The 15098-nt window shown below is 46.0% G+C and overlaps 1 protein-coding gene across 5 annotated transcripts in view; it reads left to right on the forward strand.

Annotated features, from left to right (window-relative positions):
* The window catches only part of LOC124001500 (kinesin-like protein KIF26A), a 139412-nt gene that overhangs the window by 110419 nt on the left and 13895 nt on the right, over positions 1 to 15098 (forward strand). For 4 of the 5 annotated variants that reach the window (XM_046308320.1, XM_046308321.1, XM_046308324.1 and 1 more), the window contains 5 exons: positions 5511 to 5703; positions 10216 to 10425; positions 11688 to 11781; positions 12333 to 12595; positions 13445 to 13628. In XM_046308320.1, the coding sequence (XP_046164276.1) occupies positions 5511 to 5703; positions 10216 to 10425; positions 11688 to 11781; positions 12333 to 12595; positions 13445 to 13628 (944 nt within the window). Of the gene's footprint in view, positions 1 to 54; positions 930 to 5510; positions 5704 to 10215; positions 10426 to 11687; positions 11782 to 12332; positions 12596 to 13444; positions 13629 to 15098 lie in introns of those variants that run through there. The other variant, XM_046308323.1, reaches the window with a different exon arrangement.

Raw genomic sequence — 15098 nt, forward strand, 5'->3', positions numbered from 1 at the left:
AGAGGATAGAAAGACACGGCAGGACAGCTACCAGCATTTCTCCGGCAGAAGGAGCAGGATTGAAAGCCGGAACAGGAGTTCTCCCCATTCCCAATCCCCCCCCAGCCCAGACAAACACTGGTTCTCTCTCCACCTCCTGGCTGTCTCTGACTGATACCTGCTGCCGAGCCCTCCTCCCTCAGCCTGTGGCACGGGGCACAGGAAAGGACACAGCCATCAGGACTCCCTGCTACAGCCACACGGCAGAGATGTAACCGCATGGATTACCTGGGAGAGAGAAAAAGAGGGAAGAAATAAACACAAACCAATGGCTATTGGATGAAAAGAGAAAAGGCAGTGAAAGAGAAGAAGACAGAAAAGGAGAGTGAAAGAGAGAGAGAGATCAGAGTAGGACTGTCTTGCCAGACTGCTGGAGAGCCTGCCTCTGTTGGAGAAATTGCATCTTTGAACTGAGACTGAACTTTTGTTTGTGGAGAGGTGTGGACACAGAACAGGCGTTTGTTTCACTGGAATATGTACAGAGGAGGAGGTGCTTCGCTCTACTCTAACCTCCTCTTCTCCTCCTTTCCTCCTCTCCCTCCATCCTGAGAACCTGTCTGGACCCCCTGGACCTCCTTACTGGGACCGCTGCTATCCACCCCATCCTCTCGACCCTCTTGTATTTGTCTCAGTCCGCTATGATGACGTTGGTTCTCCCCTTCCTCTGTCCCCTTGGCTCCTTACAAACCGCTGTGCAATCAAGTGGAAACCTCAGTGATTGCGATCGGAGGTAAAAGGGACACCCCTTGCCCCCGTCAGTGACGGCCCCGCCTCTTTCTGCTCTCTCCCTGCGTCTCTGATGCTAAAGTAATAGAGGACCCTGGACATGGAGACATGGACCCTAAAGTTGAACTTGGGCACTTTCATTAGATAATGGATTGGAAAGAGCTGTAAGTACTCTCTTTCTCTCCATCTCTTGCACTATCTTGCCATTTTATTAGATCGTATTTAGGCACTATTGGACAATTTACTCTTCAGTAAACCTTTGCCACGTATGAAAAAATGTCCGAGGGACTGAGGCTTCTTGTTAACTGCCTACCTGTAGTGCTGTGTTGCATGATAATCCTCTAAACTGTCTGAAATGTGTTTGGTGTATGTGAGGATGCATTCAGATATTCAGACCCAAGGTGTGTACTGAAACGGCTTCATTAGTACAGAGATGGGTGATGAACAGGTGGGCAAGCTGTAGTGGGTGAGGGAATCCGAGCCTCTCCTCCCGCTACGTTTTCCATTGAGCGCACACGGGCAGCTCCCTCTTACTGGGAAGGTGAGAGTGAGAAAGAAAGAGAGAGAAAATAGAAAGGGAAAGCCATGTGACAAGCAATTAATTTCCCCATTAAGGTGTGTGTGCATTGTTACAGAGGCGAGCGCTCACTGTTATTGCTCATCACCCATTGAGTGGTTCTGATGGAACAGAATTAGACACAACCCTGACTCTCTCTCTGCTCTCTCTCTCACCTTTCTCTTTCCCTCCTTTCAAATAGACGCACATGCCTTTTCTTCTCATTGTGTGACTGGTTTTAACCCTCAAGGTTACAGGCATACCCTGCGATGCCACATGGGCACTTAGAGGGACAGGGGAATAAGCAAAAAATGGAAACTGTGAATGCTAACCAAATGGTAATTGTAGTTCACTGTTTGTTGTCGTGTGTCTTTATCATGTTGGCAGATTCCTTTCATCTCTATGACAGCACCTCTGAATGTATCTAATCAGAGAGAGATAGGGAGAGAGAGAGAGAGAGAGAGAGCCTTTGTCTTGGGCAGCGAATGTGTACTGCCATCACCCTGTCATACATGTGCAGACTGACATTTACACACACACACACACACACACACACACACACACACACACACACACACACACACACACACACACACACACACACACACACACACACACACACACACACACACACACACACACACACACACACACACACACACACACACACACACACACACACACACACACACACACACACACACACACACACACACACACAGAGAGAGAGAGAGAGCATTGCTGAGTTTTTCTTTCCTTTTCTTCATCTCACATTCATCTATTCCATCTCATTTTCTCCCTCACACTTTCCTTCTCACATGCTATCATACACAGACTGGTCCCTAGGGAGAGCCTCCTCCTGTAGCCCTCTTGGATATAATAATAATTTCATCAGCCAGCGGTGTGTTCCCTGATTGTGCTCTTGGGCTGTCGCTGCAGGGGGCGTGCTGTGCTGTACTGGGGAGGTGGGGAGGGGTGGGGCTGTCACTCCAGTGGGGTAGACGAGGGTATATTTTGATAGCCGCCCACCTTGTCCGGCGGAGCCCAGAGCAGCACTAATGAGCTCAGGCTGCTGGGCTCTCAGGCAACAGTCTCTCGCTGAGACAGACACACGTGGATGGACAGGTTCTCTCTCTCTTTCTCGCTCTTGCTTTAGCCCTCCCTCTTTTCATCTCTCATTCCATCTTAATTTCTCTCTGTCTGTTCCTCTTGTTGACAACCATTTTTTTGTCTCTTGCGACTCTCCAATTCTGAACTGTCTGTCTGAAAAGTGTTCAGTGAATATGAATTACCTGTAGATGTTCCTTTACTCTGACCTTGACTTTTAAGTCGAGTTGTGGTTGTAACTGACACACAGTAGTGCCATATACGTGTGGCTTAATGTTACAGATTTACATAGCTGGTAATATTGCAGTTAGACTAAAAGGAATGTGTGCGTCTCGCTCTGTCGGCCTTGTGACAGACAGAGTGAGAGGGACCGAGTGAGAGGGAGTGAGAGAGAGAATGAGGGAGTGAGAGATAGTGACAGAGACTTATATATATTTGTATGTATATATATATATATATATATAGAGAGAGAGAGAGAGAGAGAGAGAGAGAGAGAGAGAGAGAGAGAGAGAGAGAGAGAGAGAGAGAGAGAGAGAGAGAGAGAGAGAGAGAGAGAGAGAGAGAGAGAGAGAGAGAGAGAGAGAGAGAGAGAGAGAGAGAGAGAGAGAGAGAGAGAGAGAGAGAGAGAGAGAGAGAGAGAGAGAGAGAGAGAACACAGGATGACCGTGGATTTATGTAGAGTCCCATCACACCGTCGGATCTTACCCTGAGAGGCAGCGGAACTGCGTTAAGACAACCACTTAACGAGATTTCCTAGGAGATTTTGTTGTAATTAGGATTTCATGTAATGGACATACACAAAATAGTCGAAAATGGTGTAGTGATTTTTTTTTTAAAGTGGTGCGTGCATATGTATTCACCCCTTTTGCTATGAAGCCCTGAAATAAGATCTGGTGCAACAAATTATCTCCAGAAGTCACGTGATTAGTTAAATGAATCCACCTGTGTGCAATCTAAGTGTCACATGATCTGTCACATGATCTCAGTATATATACACCTGTTCTGAAAGGCCCCAGAGTCTGCAACACCACCAAGCAAGGGGCACCACCAAGCAAGTGGCACCATGAAGACCAAGGAGCTCTCCAAACAGGTCAGGGACAAAGTTGTGGCGAAGTACAGATCAAGGCTGGGTTTCAAAAAATATCTGTAACTTTATATCCCAAGGAGCACCATTAAATCCATTATTTAAAAAAAAGAAAGAATATGGCATCCCAACAAACCTGCCAAGAGAGGGCCGCCCACCAAAACCCACAGACCAGGCAAGGAGGGCATTAATCAGAGAGAGAGGCAACAAAGAGACCAAAGATAACCTTGAAGGATCTGCAAAGCTCCACAGCTGAGATTGGAGTATCTGTCCATAGGACCACTTCCGTGCACTCCACAGAGCTAGGCTTTATGGAAGAGTAGCCAGAAAAAAGCCATTGCTTAAAGAAAGAAAAATGAAAACCCATTTGGTGTTCACCAAAAGGCATGTGGGAGACTCCCAAAAAATATGGAAGAAGGTACTCTGTTCAGATGAGACTAAAATTTGAGCTTTTTGGCCATCAAGGAAAACACTATGTGTGGTGCAAACCCAACACCTCTCACCACCCCAAGAACACCACCATCCCCAAAGTGAAGCATGGTGGTGGCAGCATCATGCTGTGGGGATGTTTTTCATCGACTGGGAAACTGTTCAGAATTGAAGGAATGATGGATGGTGCTAAATACAGAGATATTCTTGAAAGAAACCTGTTTCAGTCTTCCAGAGATTTGAGACTGGGATGGAGGTTCACCTTCCAGCAGGACAATTACCCTAAACATACTGCTAAAGCAACACTCGAGTGGTTTAAGGGGAAACATTTAAGTGTCTTTGAATGGCGTAGTCAAAGCCTAGAACTCAATCCAATTGAGAATCTGTGGTATGACTTAAAGATTGCTGTACACCAGCGGAACCCATCCAACTTGAAGGAGCTGGAGCAGTTTTGCCTTGAAGAATGGGCAAAAATCCCAGTGGCTAGATGTGCTAAGGTTATAGAGACATACCCCAAGAGCTGTGAATAGTTATGCATGCTCAAGTTTTCTGTTTTTTGTCTTATGTCTTGTTTGTTTCGCAATTTTTGCATTTTCAAAGTCGTAGGCATGTTGTGTAAATCAAATTGTCATTCCAGGTTGTAAGGCAACAAAATAGGAAAAATGCCAAAGGGGGTGAAAACTTTTGCAAGAAACTGTATCTCTCACTCTCCTCACCAAGTCTGTCTATCAGGGGACTCAGTGAATGGTGGATCTAGGGACCAGTCATGTTTTTCATGGTCCCCCTAACAAGCTTCACCTATATACCTGAGTAACATATGAAATAGCAGAACATTTCTTATCACAATCACTTCAATTCTATAATGAGAACAAACATTTCCATAGCCTGAAAAGGCAACATTGTGCCAGCCATCTTTACCTGTCATGTTCCTGTCCTGTTCCTGTGTTGTTTGAAGAAGATACATTAATCCATTTAGTGTACATAAGCACCATGACAACCACCAGCTGACCTACTAATAACACAGGTGTCATGGCGGCTTGTCGTATGTAGAAACCTGCAAAGCCCTGCTGCAGAATTGGGCTTGATTGTGTCTTTAATTCCATAGCAGTGCGTTAGCAATTGCAGTGCTGAAATTAAAGCATTTGAGAATTTTATGTTTGTACTGTTTTGAAGTGGAGGCCTGGAGCATTTTACAAAGCCTTGGCCACAGGTAGGGAGTGGGGAGTTGAAAGAGAGGTAGCATTGGGATTGGTGGCACAGCGCCCTTCTCCTGTCGACTTTGTTTACTTTGGCAAAGAGAAAAAGGAGCTTGTTGACCTTTCCGCCACAATCTCAGTGTGGCTTCTAAAGGCTCTGCACACCCTCACAAATGTCAACCCTGACCATTAAATCAATCAGCTGAATGATTATACAGCCCTCTCTCTGTTGGATACCTCACTCTGAAAAAGATAAATGCCTGGTGGCTCCTATGAAGTTTACCTTCCTTCCTGCCCAGCACAATACAGATGACTCGCTAATGTGTATGTTTTTGAAGTTCGGTTGAACTCTTCTTGTGTTTGCTCCTCCCAGGGCAGCTCAGAAGCTGAACCTCTCGTCCAAGCGGAAGAAGCACCAGCCTCCCTCCCTGCTGCACCCTGGAGCCCAGGAGCCCTCCATCTACCCCACCAACTTCAGCGGCATCCTGCAGCTCTCGCCACCCCCCGCCCCGCCATGCCTGCTCCGCGCTGTCTCAAAGGTCAAGGAGAACCCTGGGATGGGAAAGGTAAGGAGCAACAGGCATTGCTTGTATACGCAAACAGGCCTACAGTATGAACACACACGCATATGTTTATGAGTGAGTGACATTTAAATGGGAGAATGCACAGTGGCAACGCATTAGTACATAGACAGCCAGTCGTCTGGTCCAGTCCGTACAGATGCAGACAGATAAGCCTGCTGGAATGTCATGAATTCACTCAGTTTGTTATGGCCGCATTCCTCCCTCTGAATGGACTACAGTTTGTGAGGGAAAGACAACACAACACTTAAATCCAATTCACTTACCCAGAGTCAGATGAACTTGTGGATACCATTTTTATGTCTATTCTTGCACTATTAAGGACGTTAGCGGTAGTTTCGAGAACCAATGCTAACTAGCATTAGCTCAATGACTGGAAGTCTACTGTTATAGTAGCAATGCTACTGTACCTGAAGGAAGTTCCGCTAACTTCCTTCATACTGGATGCAGAGACATAAAAATGGTATCCACGAGTTCATCTGACTCTGGGGAAGTAGAACAATGACAGAATCTCACAGTATCCCTTTAAAAGCTCAACGTTTGCAAACATTACTACAGCATATTTCAATACGTTTCAAACATCTATTGGCTGGGATCTCTGACTACCAGAAGGGCCCAGTATTGGCTACTTTTTGTATATAAAGCAGTTCTTCAGAGACTCTCCACTACCTCAGCTCACGTATCAACTGGAGCCATTTTCAGACCTACTCTTTGGACTGGCTGGTTCTAGAGGTCCCGTGGTTCTAGAACTCCTGCGGGTGTCCACTGATCTGGGGGGAAATTATTTTAGTGTTATGCACCCAGCTCATGGAATAGGCTTCAGGCCACCTTGAAATTAGACTCGTTGGTCTCCATTGGACAGTTTAGATGGAGTTTAAGGGAGGTGATATGTGAGAGTTGTTTGTTCTGATTATTCTTGTTGTATGTATTGTATTGATATTATTTATGTTCATGTTCACAGGGCTCCCTTGCAAATGAGAGCCTGGTCTCGATGGTGACCCACCCTGTTTAAATAAAAGTTAAATACAATTCCTGCTAGCTGCGTTCCATAAACCTCTTGATGAAATCGAGCAGGATGGCGATGATTGGTCTGTCAATAGCGTTAGTGCTGTATAAACACACCCTTCCTCTAGGGTTTATTGGGTATTGTTTGCTGGGCTGAGATCCTGTATTTACATAGCAGAAGAAGTCCCCTAACAAGATTAGGTCCCACCTGGTTGGGAAGTTGTTGCTTACTCTGCCAAATTTCCACACCATTGAGAAATGGTTCCATATTGTGAATCTCACTTCATAAAACACCAGCATTATTAACAAGCTTCCTCTCCCTAAACCTTTTACTGAGCGAGACATTATGTATGTGACAACCACAGGGTTGTTTTGAAAAGGGAAATCAGCTTGTTTACAGCATTGTTCTGAGTTTAAAACCTCAGGTTACATCTTCATTAACTCGGCTGTTATGGGAAACTCAATCTCTGTCATTGTGTCTCAGACAGTACTGCAGTTTGGAGTCACCTGGTTCAGACAACCAAGAGTTCACTGCTGTGAAACAATGCATGTTTGAGGAACCACAGCCAACACGATTTGAGTTGCCAACATTCTTTTGTCTACGGTAGACAATTCATCCCAGCTCCTTTCCCCCTAATCTACAGTATGCATTTTCTGTGGTCAATAATTGACTGAAACACTGAGACGCATAGGTGATGTTTTGTTATGTATTTATTTAAGACACACATGTCCATCCATGTGTAGTTGATGTCATTGCTGACCCAGGCGATGTGTCAAGTGGAGGGTTTGGATATGAGGAGAGGTGGCTGCTGGGGTAAAATCCCAGCTAATGGATTTCTTAGTGGGATCAAGACATAGGAGAACAGGGCCATTAGCAGAGGGGCCCGAGGTGTTAAAATGCAGCAGAGGCTCCAGATGATCCTCACCGGCCACTGGTATCACATCTCTGCCAATGTAAATATAGAAGCTCTAGACAGTAGCTATTGCTCCTCCGCCCGGTTGGTGGGCCGGCCAGGCTCAGCAGTCATATATGGAAACCTGTTTAAATGTAATTTGCTTAACATATGTACACGTCAGTCATGGTAACAGCCCCTCATGGAGCACAAAGAGAGTTTGCACTCAGCTGCCGGAAAGCCAGAGAGGAATTCCCTCTGTGGCAGAATGGGATCGCCACCACACATTGTTCCTTAACGCCAGAGCCAGGATTTGTGGCAAAATTTATAAACAAGCCAGGGGAAGAATGGGCCTTTTGTGTGTGCACGGATGGCACAGGAGAGACACACAGAAGATGAAAGGACCAGCCCTGTGTCAGTTTTGCTGCCTTTGCAGAAAGGGGAGGTGGGGGAACAGTTGGAGTTCGGCTGTCTTATATCGCACAGCCTCTCACTGGCATCATAGTTGTTTTTTGTGTGATGTTTAAAAAAATATTTTTATTGTCATAGATTTAATTTGTTATCAATGCATGGTTGTTAAAGCTCGAGCTGTTTGTAACCATGGAGGAGGAGGGGAAGCGTGCCGATGCACTGGTTTAGTGGATTGACTACCACTATGCTAAACCCTACACACACTGAGCTGTCTGCCGATGCACTGGTTTAGTGGATTGACTACCAATATGCTAAACCCTACACACACGTTGAGTTTTCACAATCAAATGTTGACAGAATGAATGAGGATGTTTTTCTTACCAGAAGAACCATCCACTCCTACATGTTCTTTATAAATGGTGTTGCAGTTGTCATTCAATAAAAAAGGTGTGATTGTGTTTGAGGAGGCTTGGCAGGACGAATGACAGATGAAAACACACACACACACACACACACACAGCTTGCGTATAACGTGGTGTGCATGCAGATGAAACCTTACTCCACTTTCTCCAGTTCAGGAAGTACCATCAGACACAGCTGGCAGAATGGCTCTGCAAGTCATGGCCATAACATAGTTACAACATTAGACTAGAGGAGACAGGCCATGGCCATAACATAGTTATAACATTAGACTAGAGGAGACATGTCATGGCGATAACGTAGTTACAACGTTAGACTAGAGGAGACCTGTCATGGCCATAACATAGTTATAATATTAGACTAGAGGAGACATGTCATAGCCATAACATAGTTTCAACATTAGACTGGAGGAGACATGCCATGGGCATAACTTAGTTATAACATTAGACTAGAGGAGACATGTCATGGCCATAACATAGTTACAACATTAGACTAGAGGAGACATGTCATGGCCATAACATAGTTACAACATTAGACTAGAGGAGACATGTCATGGCCATAACATAGTTACAACGTTAGACTAGAGGAGACATGTCATAGCCATAACATAGTTACAACATTAGACTGGAGGAGACATGTCATGGCCATAACATAGTTACAACATTAGACTAGAGGAGACATGTCATGGCCATAACATAGTTACAACATTAGACTAGAGGAGACATGTCATGGCCATAACATAGTTACAACATTAGACTAGAGGAGACATGTCATGGCCATAACATAGTTACAACGTTAGACTAGAGGAGACATGTCATAGCCATAACATAGTTACAACATTAGACTGGAGGAGACATGTCATGGCCATAACATAGTTACAACATTAGACTAGAGGAGACATGTCATGGCCATAACATAGTTACAACATTAGACTAGAGGAGACATGTCATGGCCATAACGTAGTTACAACATTAGACTAGAGGAGACATGTCATAGCCATAACATAGTTACAACATTAGACTGGAGGAGACATGTCATGGTAGAGGTGTAGTAAATCAACACGTTAAACATGACCAGTGACATATACCATCCTGTTTGCCATACTGTGTTAGGATCATGGTGTACCGTGACAACGGAAATGACACAGAATCTAGGGACTAAGTATAGACAACACAGATCTCAGAGTTGTCCTGAGAGAGTGACGTAGAGAGATAGAAAGAGAGGGAGAGAAAAGGCGGGACCATATGTTCCCATGTTGCAGAGCTGCAGTCAGAGTTGCTCTTGGTCCAGAGAGCAGCCTGCTGATTGGATAATCCCTGAGCATGGTGGGCGGCTCAGAGTCACAGTCATTAAGGGCCCATATTACATTCACTGTTATGATTTACAATATCATCCTTACATTGACACCATTAGGCCCATGTGTTAACCCACGAGTGGCAGCTTAACTTGCAATGTTGGTCCATTTGTCAGGGGTAACCTTTGTCTCCATGGTAACAGGCACTGTCATGTCCATCATCGTTGACTTGATGGAAATTATGTTTATCCAGATTCAGCGTTGCCATGTGATTTCAAGATGTCTATTTTCTCCCCACTACAAATGCATGCTATGTCCCCTGTAGCTCTATGTGTGTATCATGTTAGATATTTTATGTGCCCGCTTCATCTGTGTTTAATTAATGTGTTTTTTCACCATATGTTTGCTTAAGTGTATGTTCTTTGCTCTCTGTCCCTCTATTCTCCTCTCCTCTCCTCTCTCCTCGTGTTGAAGGTAAAAGTGATGATGCGTATCTGCCCATCCCTGGAGGCTCCTGATTCGTCAGAGTCCATGTCCTTCCTGAAGGTGGACCCCAGGAAGAAGCAGCTAACCCTTTACGACCCCTCGGTCAACGACCGCGCCAACTCAGGGCACAGGAGAGCCACCGTGGCTGTCCCAAAGATCTTCGCCTTCGACGCAGTGTTTACCCAGGATGCCTCTCAAGTAAAGACCAAGCAATTGAGGAGTCTGTGTGTGTGTGTGTGTGTGTGTGTGTGTGTGTGTGTGTGTGTGTGTGTGTGTGTGTGTGTGTGTGTGTGTGTGTGTGTGTGTGTGTGTGTGTGTGTGTGTGTGTGTGTGTGTGTGTGTGTGTGTGTGTGTGTGTAGGGGGGCACTCTTTCCAGGGTAGGAGGATATCTCCATGCTGGCTGGGTGCGGTCCGGGGGCTTAGTAGAAAAATACCTGTCTTTGGTTGGGGGCATTCTTCCCATTATGGGCCTCAACAGCTGGCCCTTTTAAGTCTGGGGAATTCATTTAATTCGGTCCACTTATATCTAACCTCTCCTTTCATAGTCCAGTTATATCTAACCTCTCTTCTCCCAGTCCATGCCCAAATTAAGATCAAAATGGAAGGGTCAGACATTGAGGACATGTAACATCCAGACAAAAATGTTCCATAGAGGTCTGTTTAGAAACATTTCTCAACAAAACCATTGAGATTTCCATTGATCACTCAGTGTCTTCTGATTGTTGAAGAGATGAGATCTAGCAGTGAGGTAACATGCTGTTAGTACCTACTAAAAAGGGAACATGAACCATCGACTCAAGCTTTGTGTTGCTCCCCATAGAGCGTACAATCTTTAGGTTTGAGAAGCTGAACCATTAGGGATCTCATCAAGCATTGGTAGAGTCAGTAGCTACAGGGTCTACAGCATGGATCAGTGTCTCCACAGTGGGGGTAAGGTTCAGAGCTTCCTCCATCAGATACATCTCCTCCACAGTAAGCCAGCTGATATGAGCTGATAGCCCTGCTCCTGCTCCAGTAAGGCAGACTGAGACGAGGCTGCCAGATTGTGCCGCTGGGACCACACTGCTGGCGGCTAACAGTAACAGAGAGCTGTTCTGCAATAAGAGGCCTTGTTATCTGTGTTATGTATGGGAGGAGATCTCTGTCTGCAGCAGAAGCCTTGCCCCAGTGGAGCCATGGTGGTGAAACAGATTGTAAAGATGAGCCACACTTTGCAGCATTTGTTCCTTTTGACGCCGCCCTCTGAATCTGTGATCAGAGCCTGTCTTCCTGATGCTCCTCCTGTGTTTGATAGCTCGAATAATGTTTTTGTAGAAATAATTGGGAATTCTCAAATAGAAAATACTTTGTACGTGTATGTGTTTGTCAATGACTTACACAATTCTAAAAGGGGAATGGCAGATGTATGCTATTTAACCACTCCATCTCTCTCTCTCTCTTTCTCCCTCTCTCCTTGCAGGCAGAGGTGTGTTCAGGGACAGTGTCTGAGGTCATCCAGTCTGTGGTGAACGGTGCGGACGGTTGCATCTTCTGCTTCGGGCATGTCAAGCTTGGTAAGCAAGCCCCGCTACTCAACTGAAATCTGGCAAAAGGACACTGTTAGACAAAGAAAAGTCTCCCTTTATCGGTTTGATGCCCACATTCACAAATGGATTAGTGGCGCAGTGGAGTGGTCAGAGGAGAAAAGAAGGCAGTGGGAGATGGTGGGGGCTAGTGGGAGATGGTGGGGGCTGGAGGGAGGGAGACTTCTATATAGAGGCTGCAGGGAACAGTCTTGAATTAAAACCACTGTAATTGACCTGGACTCTTCACCCAGTCTGGGAGAAAAGTCTAATTGAGTCACCCTTTTCTTCTCCACTGTGCTCATCCTCCAGGGAATGCTCCTTGAATCACCCCCGTCGTAAGTTCTTAGAGATACAGTAGATTCCCAATCAACAGGTGTAATGCATTTTCCTCTCCTCTACACATTCCAGACAGTATTACTAGTGTTTCTTAGTTTTTCGAAGGGATATTAGCAGCATGCTGTTGCCAACAGCACAGGACTTGTATATTAATATCTCCATCCCCCTTCCCCGCCGTCTCTCACCCTCTCCTCCGTCTTCAGGCAAGACATACACTATGATTGGCAAAGACGGCTCCACCCAGAACCTCGGCATCGTGCCCTGCGCCATCTCCTGGCTCTTCACGCTCATCAACGAGCGTAAGGAGAAGACGGCCACGCGCTTCTCTGTCCGCGTGTCTGCCGTGGAGATCTGTGGGAAGGACGAGGCGCTGAAGGACCTTCTGTCTGAGGTGTCCACGGGAAGCGTTCAGGACGGTCAGTCCCCAGGGGTCTACCTGCGTGAGGACCCTATCTGTGGCACTCAGGTGAGGGAAAAAGGTGGCGTGTCTGTTTTCCTCCCTTTCTTTGTTCTCACTCTCTATTTCTCTCTGTCTTGTATATATTAGTGTCTGTGTATTGCTCTGATTCTCACTACTACCTACCTCTGTCTACCCCAGGTCTCAGGTCTTTCCTCTGTGTACTCTGAGCCCATATTTCCCTGTCTTACTTATCTCAATAATCCCTGCGCTATAGTCTCACCAAAGCCATCCACAATATCGCTGTCTTTCTTCATACCTTTTTATTGACTCCCCTGTCAGCATGCTTGAGCATCTATTATCCTGCATTATCTCTGGCCCTCTGGATAGCAATGGGACTAATTGGGGGGGTGGGTGGGGAATTTGAAGGCACTGACAGGTGTTGCCGTCAGATGTTTTTTTGGGGGGCTCTGTGTGGACCAGAGCCCCTCCCTCTGTGTGGACCGTGACCTCAAAGGCTGCCTGGAGTCCTGTGAAGCTTCTCAAGGCTTCTCCTCCAACCACGTGGTGTGGGTCCCCTACTAGACCCCCCCCCCTTTCCTCCCATTCCCCACTCCCCCCTCTCCATACCCCACCACCACAACATCCGTGTGGAGGGAAGTGCCCCTGCCTCCTACTCCTCCATTACCTTCCATAATCCCCCTCCCTCTGTGTGCATACCTGTTTCTTTAATTGCCCCCATGACCCAATCTAATGGGTAAGAAATGTGTGCCTAGGTCCAATTACCTGGCTATCCTCTCTCTCTCTTCCTCTTTCTCTTTCCTTCCTCCAATTCCTCCAACTCTTTTTCTAACCCCATACTCTCTCCTTCTCTTTATTTTACTTACCCTTACCTCGTCTCTCTCTTCCCCCCCTCAGCTCCAGAACCAGAGTGAGCTCCGCGCCCCCACGGCAGAGAAGGCAGCCTTCTTCCTGGACGCGGCCATCGCAGCACGCAGCACCAGCAAGCCCGACTCAGATGAGGAAGAGAGACGCAACTCTCACATGCTGTTCACACTGCACATCTACCAGTACCGCATGGAGAAGAGTGGCAAGGGAGGCAGTGAGTACAACTGCTACTACTTCTACAGGTAGTCTAGCAGTTAAGAGTGTTCGACCAGTAACCGAAAGGTTGCTGGTTCGATTCCCCAAGCCGGCAAGGTGGAAAAATCTGCCGCTCTGCTCTTGAGCATGACAGTTAACCCCCAACAACAACCCCGGGCACCGATGATGTCAATTAAGGCAGCTTCATGCATCTCTATGATTCAGAGGGTTTGGGTTAAATGCGGAAGACACATTTCAGTTGAATGCATTCAGTTGCTCAACTGACTAGGTATCCCTTTTACTACTACTATCATTCTACACTAAGCATATCTATCATTACTACATGATTTGAGGCGCTCTCTGATCTCCAGTGTCACTCTGTGTGTTTTTGACAGTGATGGTGTCGTATTTTCATTCATCATTCTACTATATTATTTATCATTCGATTCAACAAATGCTCTGGCCTTGACGATTCATCCTTCAGGGATGAATGCACTGAACCATATTGCTACACATGAACAGAACATTTGTTTTCACTGGCTGATTACGGACTTAATCGAGTAAAAGAAATGACCAAGAATTGAACGATGATGACTTTATTATGCCTTAATGATAGTGTTACTTAGCAGATGTAATTCCCCCCATCAGTTCTGCTGCTGAGAATAGTAGTACTATAGATACCTGTGAGGTCAGAGATTACCATCATAGCCATAGGAGACTGTACCGCACTGGGCTAGATGGTGGATATAAATACATCTGAATGGATAACAAGCCTCCAGCCTCTCATTTGGAATGTTTATGGATGGGTGAAAAAAATAGACTTGCTTGCATTTATGGGTTGTGCTTAGCGGAACAAGAGCGTGGATTTGAAGCACACAGTTTCTAAGTCTTGCTGACAAGAGTTTAATGGTTCGCCGCTGCCACCTAGTCCCTCGGGAGGCTGAAAAGATTTGTCATGGGACTTCGGATCCTCAAAAAGTTTGACAGCTGCAACATTGAGAGGATCTTGACTGGCTGCACCACTGCTTGGTATGGCAACTGCACCGCCCTCGATCGCAAAGCGCTACACAGGGTGATGCAGACAGCCCAGTACATCATTGGGGCCGAACTCCCTGCCATCCAAGACTTCTATATCAGGTCAGATGAAGGCCCGAAAAATGTCCAAAGCCTCCAGCCACCCAAGCCAAAGACTGTTCAGTCTGCCAAACAGTACCGAACCAACAAGCTCCGAAACAGCACTACCCACAAGACCGCTAAATATCTTGCACTGACTATATGTACACACTCACACTACACTGACACAGAAACTACATACACACATTTTTTTATTTGACCTTTATTGAAATAGTTGAGAACAAATTCTTATTTACAATGACAGCCTAAGAACAGTGGGTTAACTGCCTTGTTCAGGGGCAGAACAACAGATTTTTACCTTGTCAGCTCGGGGATTCCATCTTGCAACCTTTCGGCTACTAGTCCAACGTTCTAA

Source organism: Oncorhynchus gorbuscha, linkage group LG17 (assembly GCF_021184085.1).
Source record: "Oncorhynchus gorbuscha isolate QuinsamMale2020 ecotype Even-year linkage group LG17, OgorEven_v1.0, whole genome shotgun sequence".
NCBI classification, from domain to species: domain Eukaryota; kingdom Metazoa; phylum Chordata; class Actinopteri; order Salmoniformes; family Salmonidae; genus Oncorhynchus; species Oncorhynchus gorbuscha.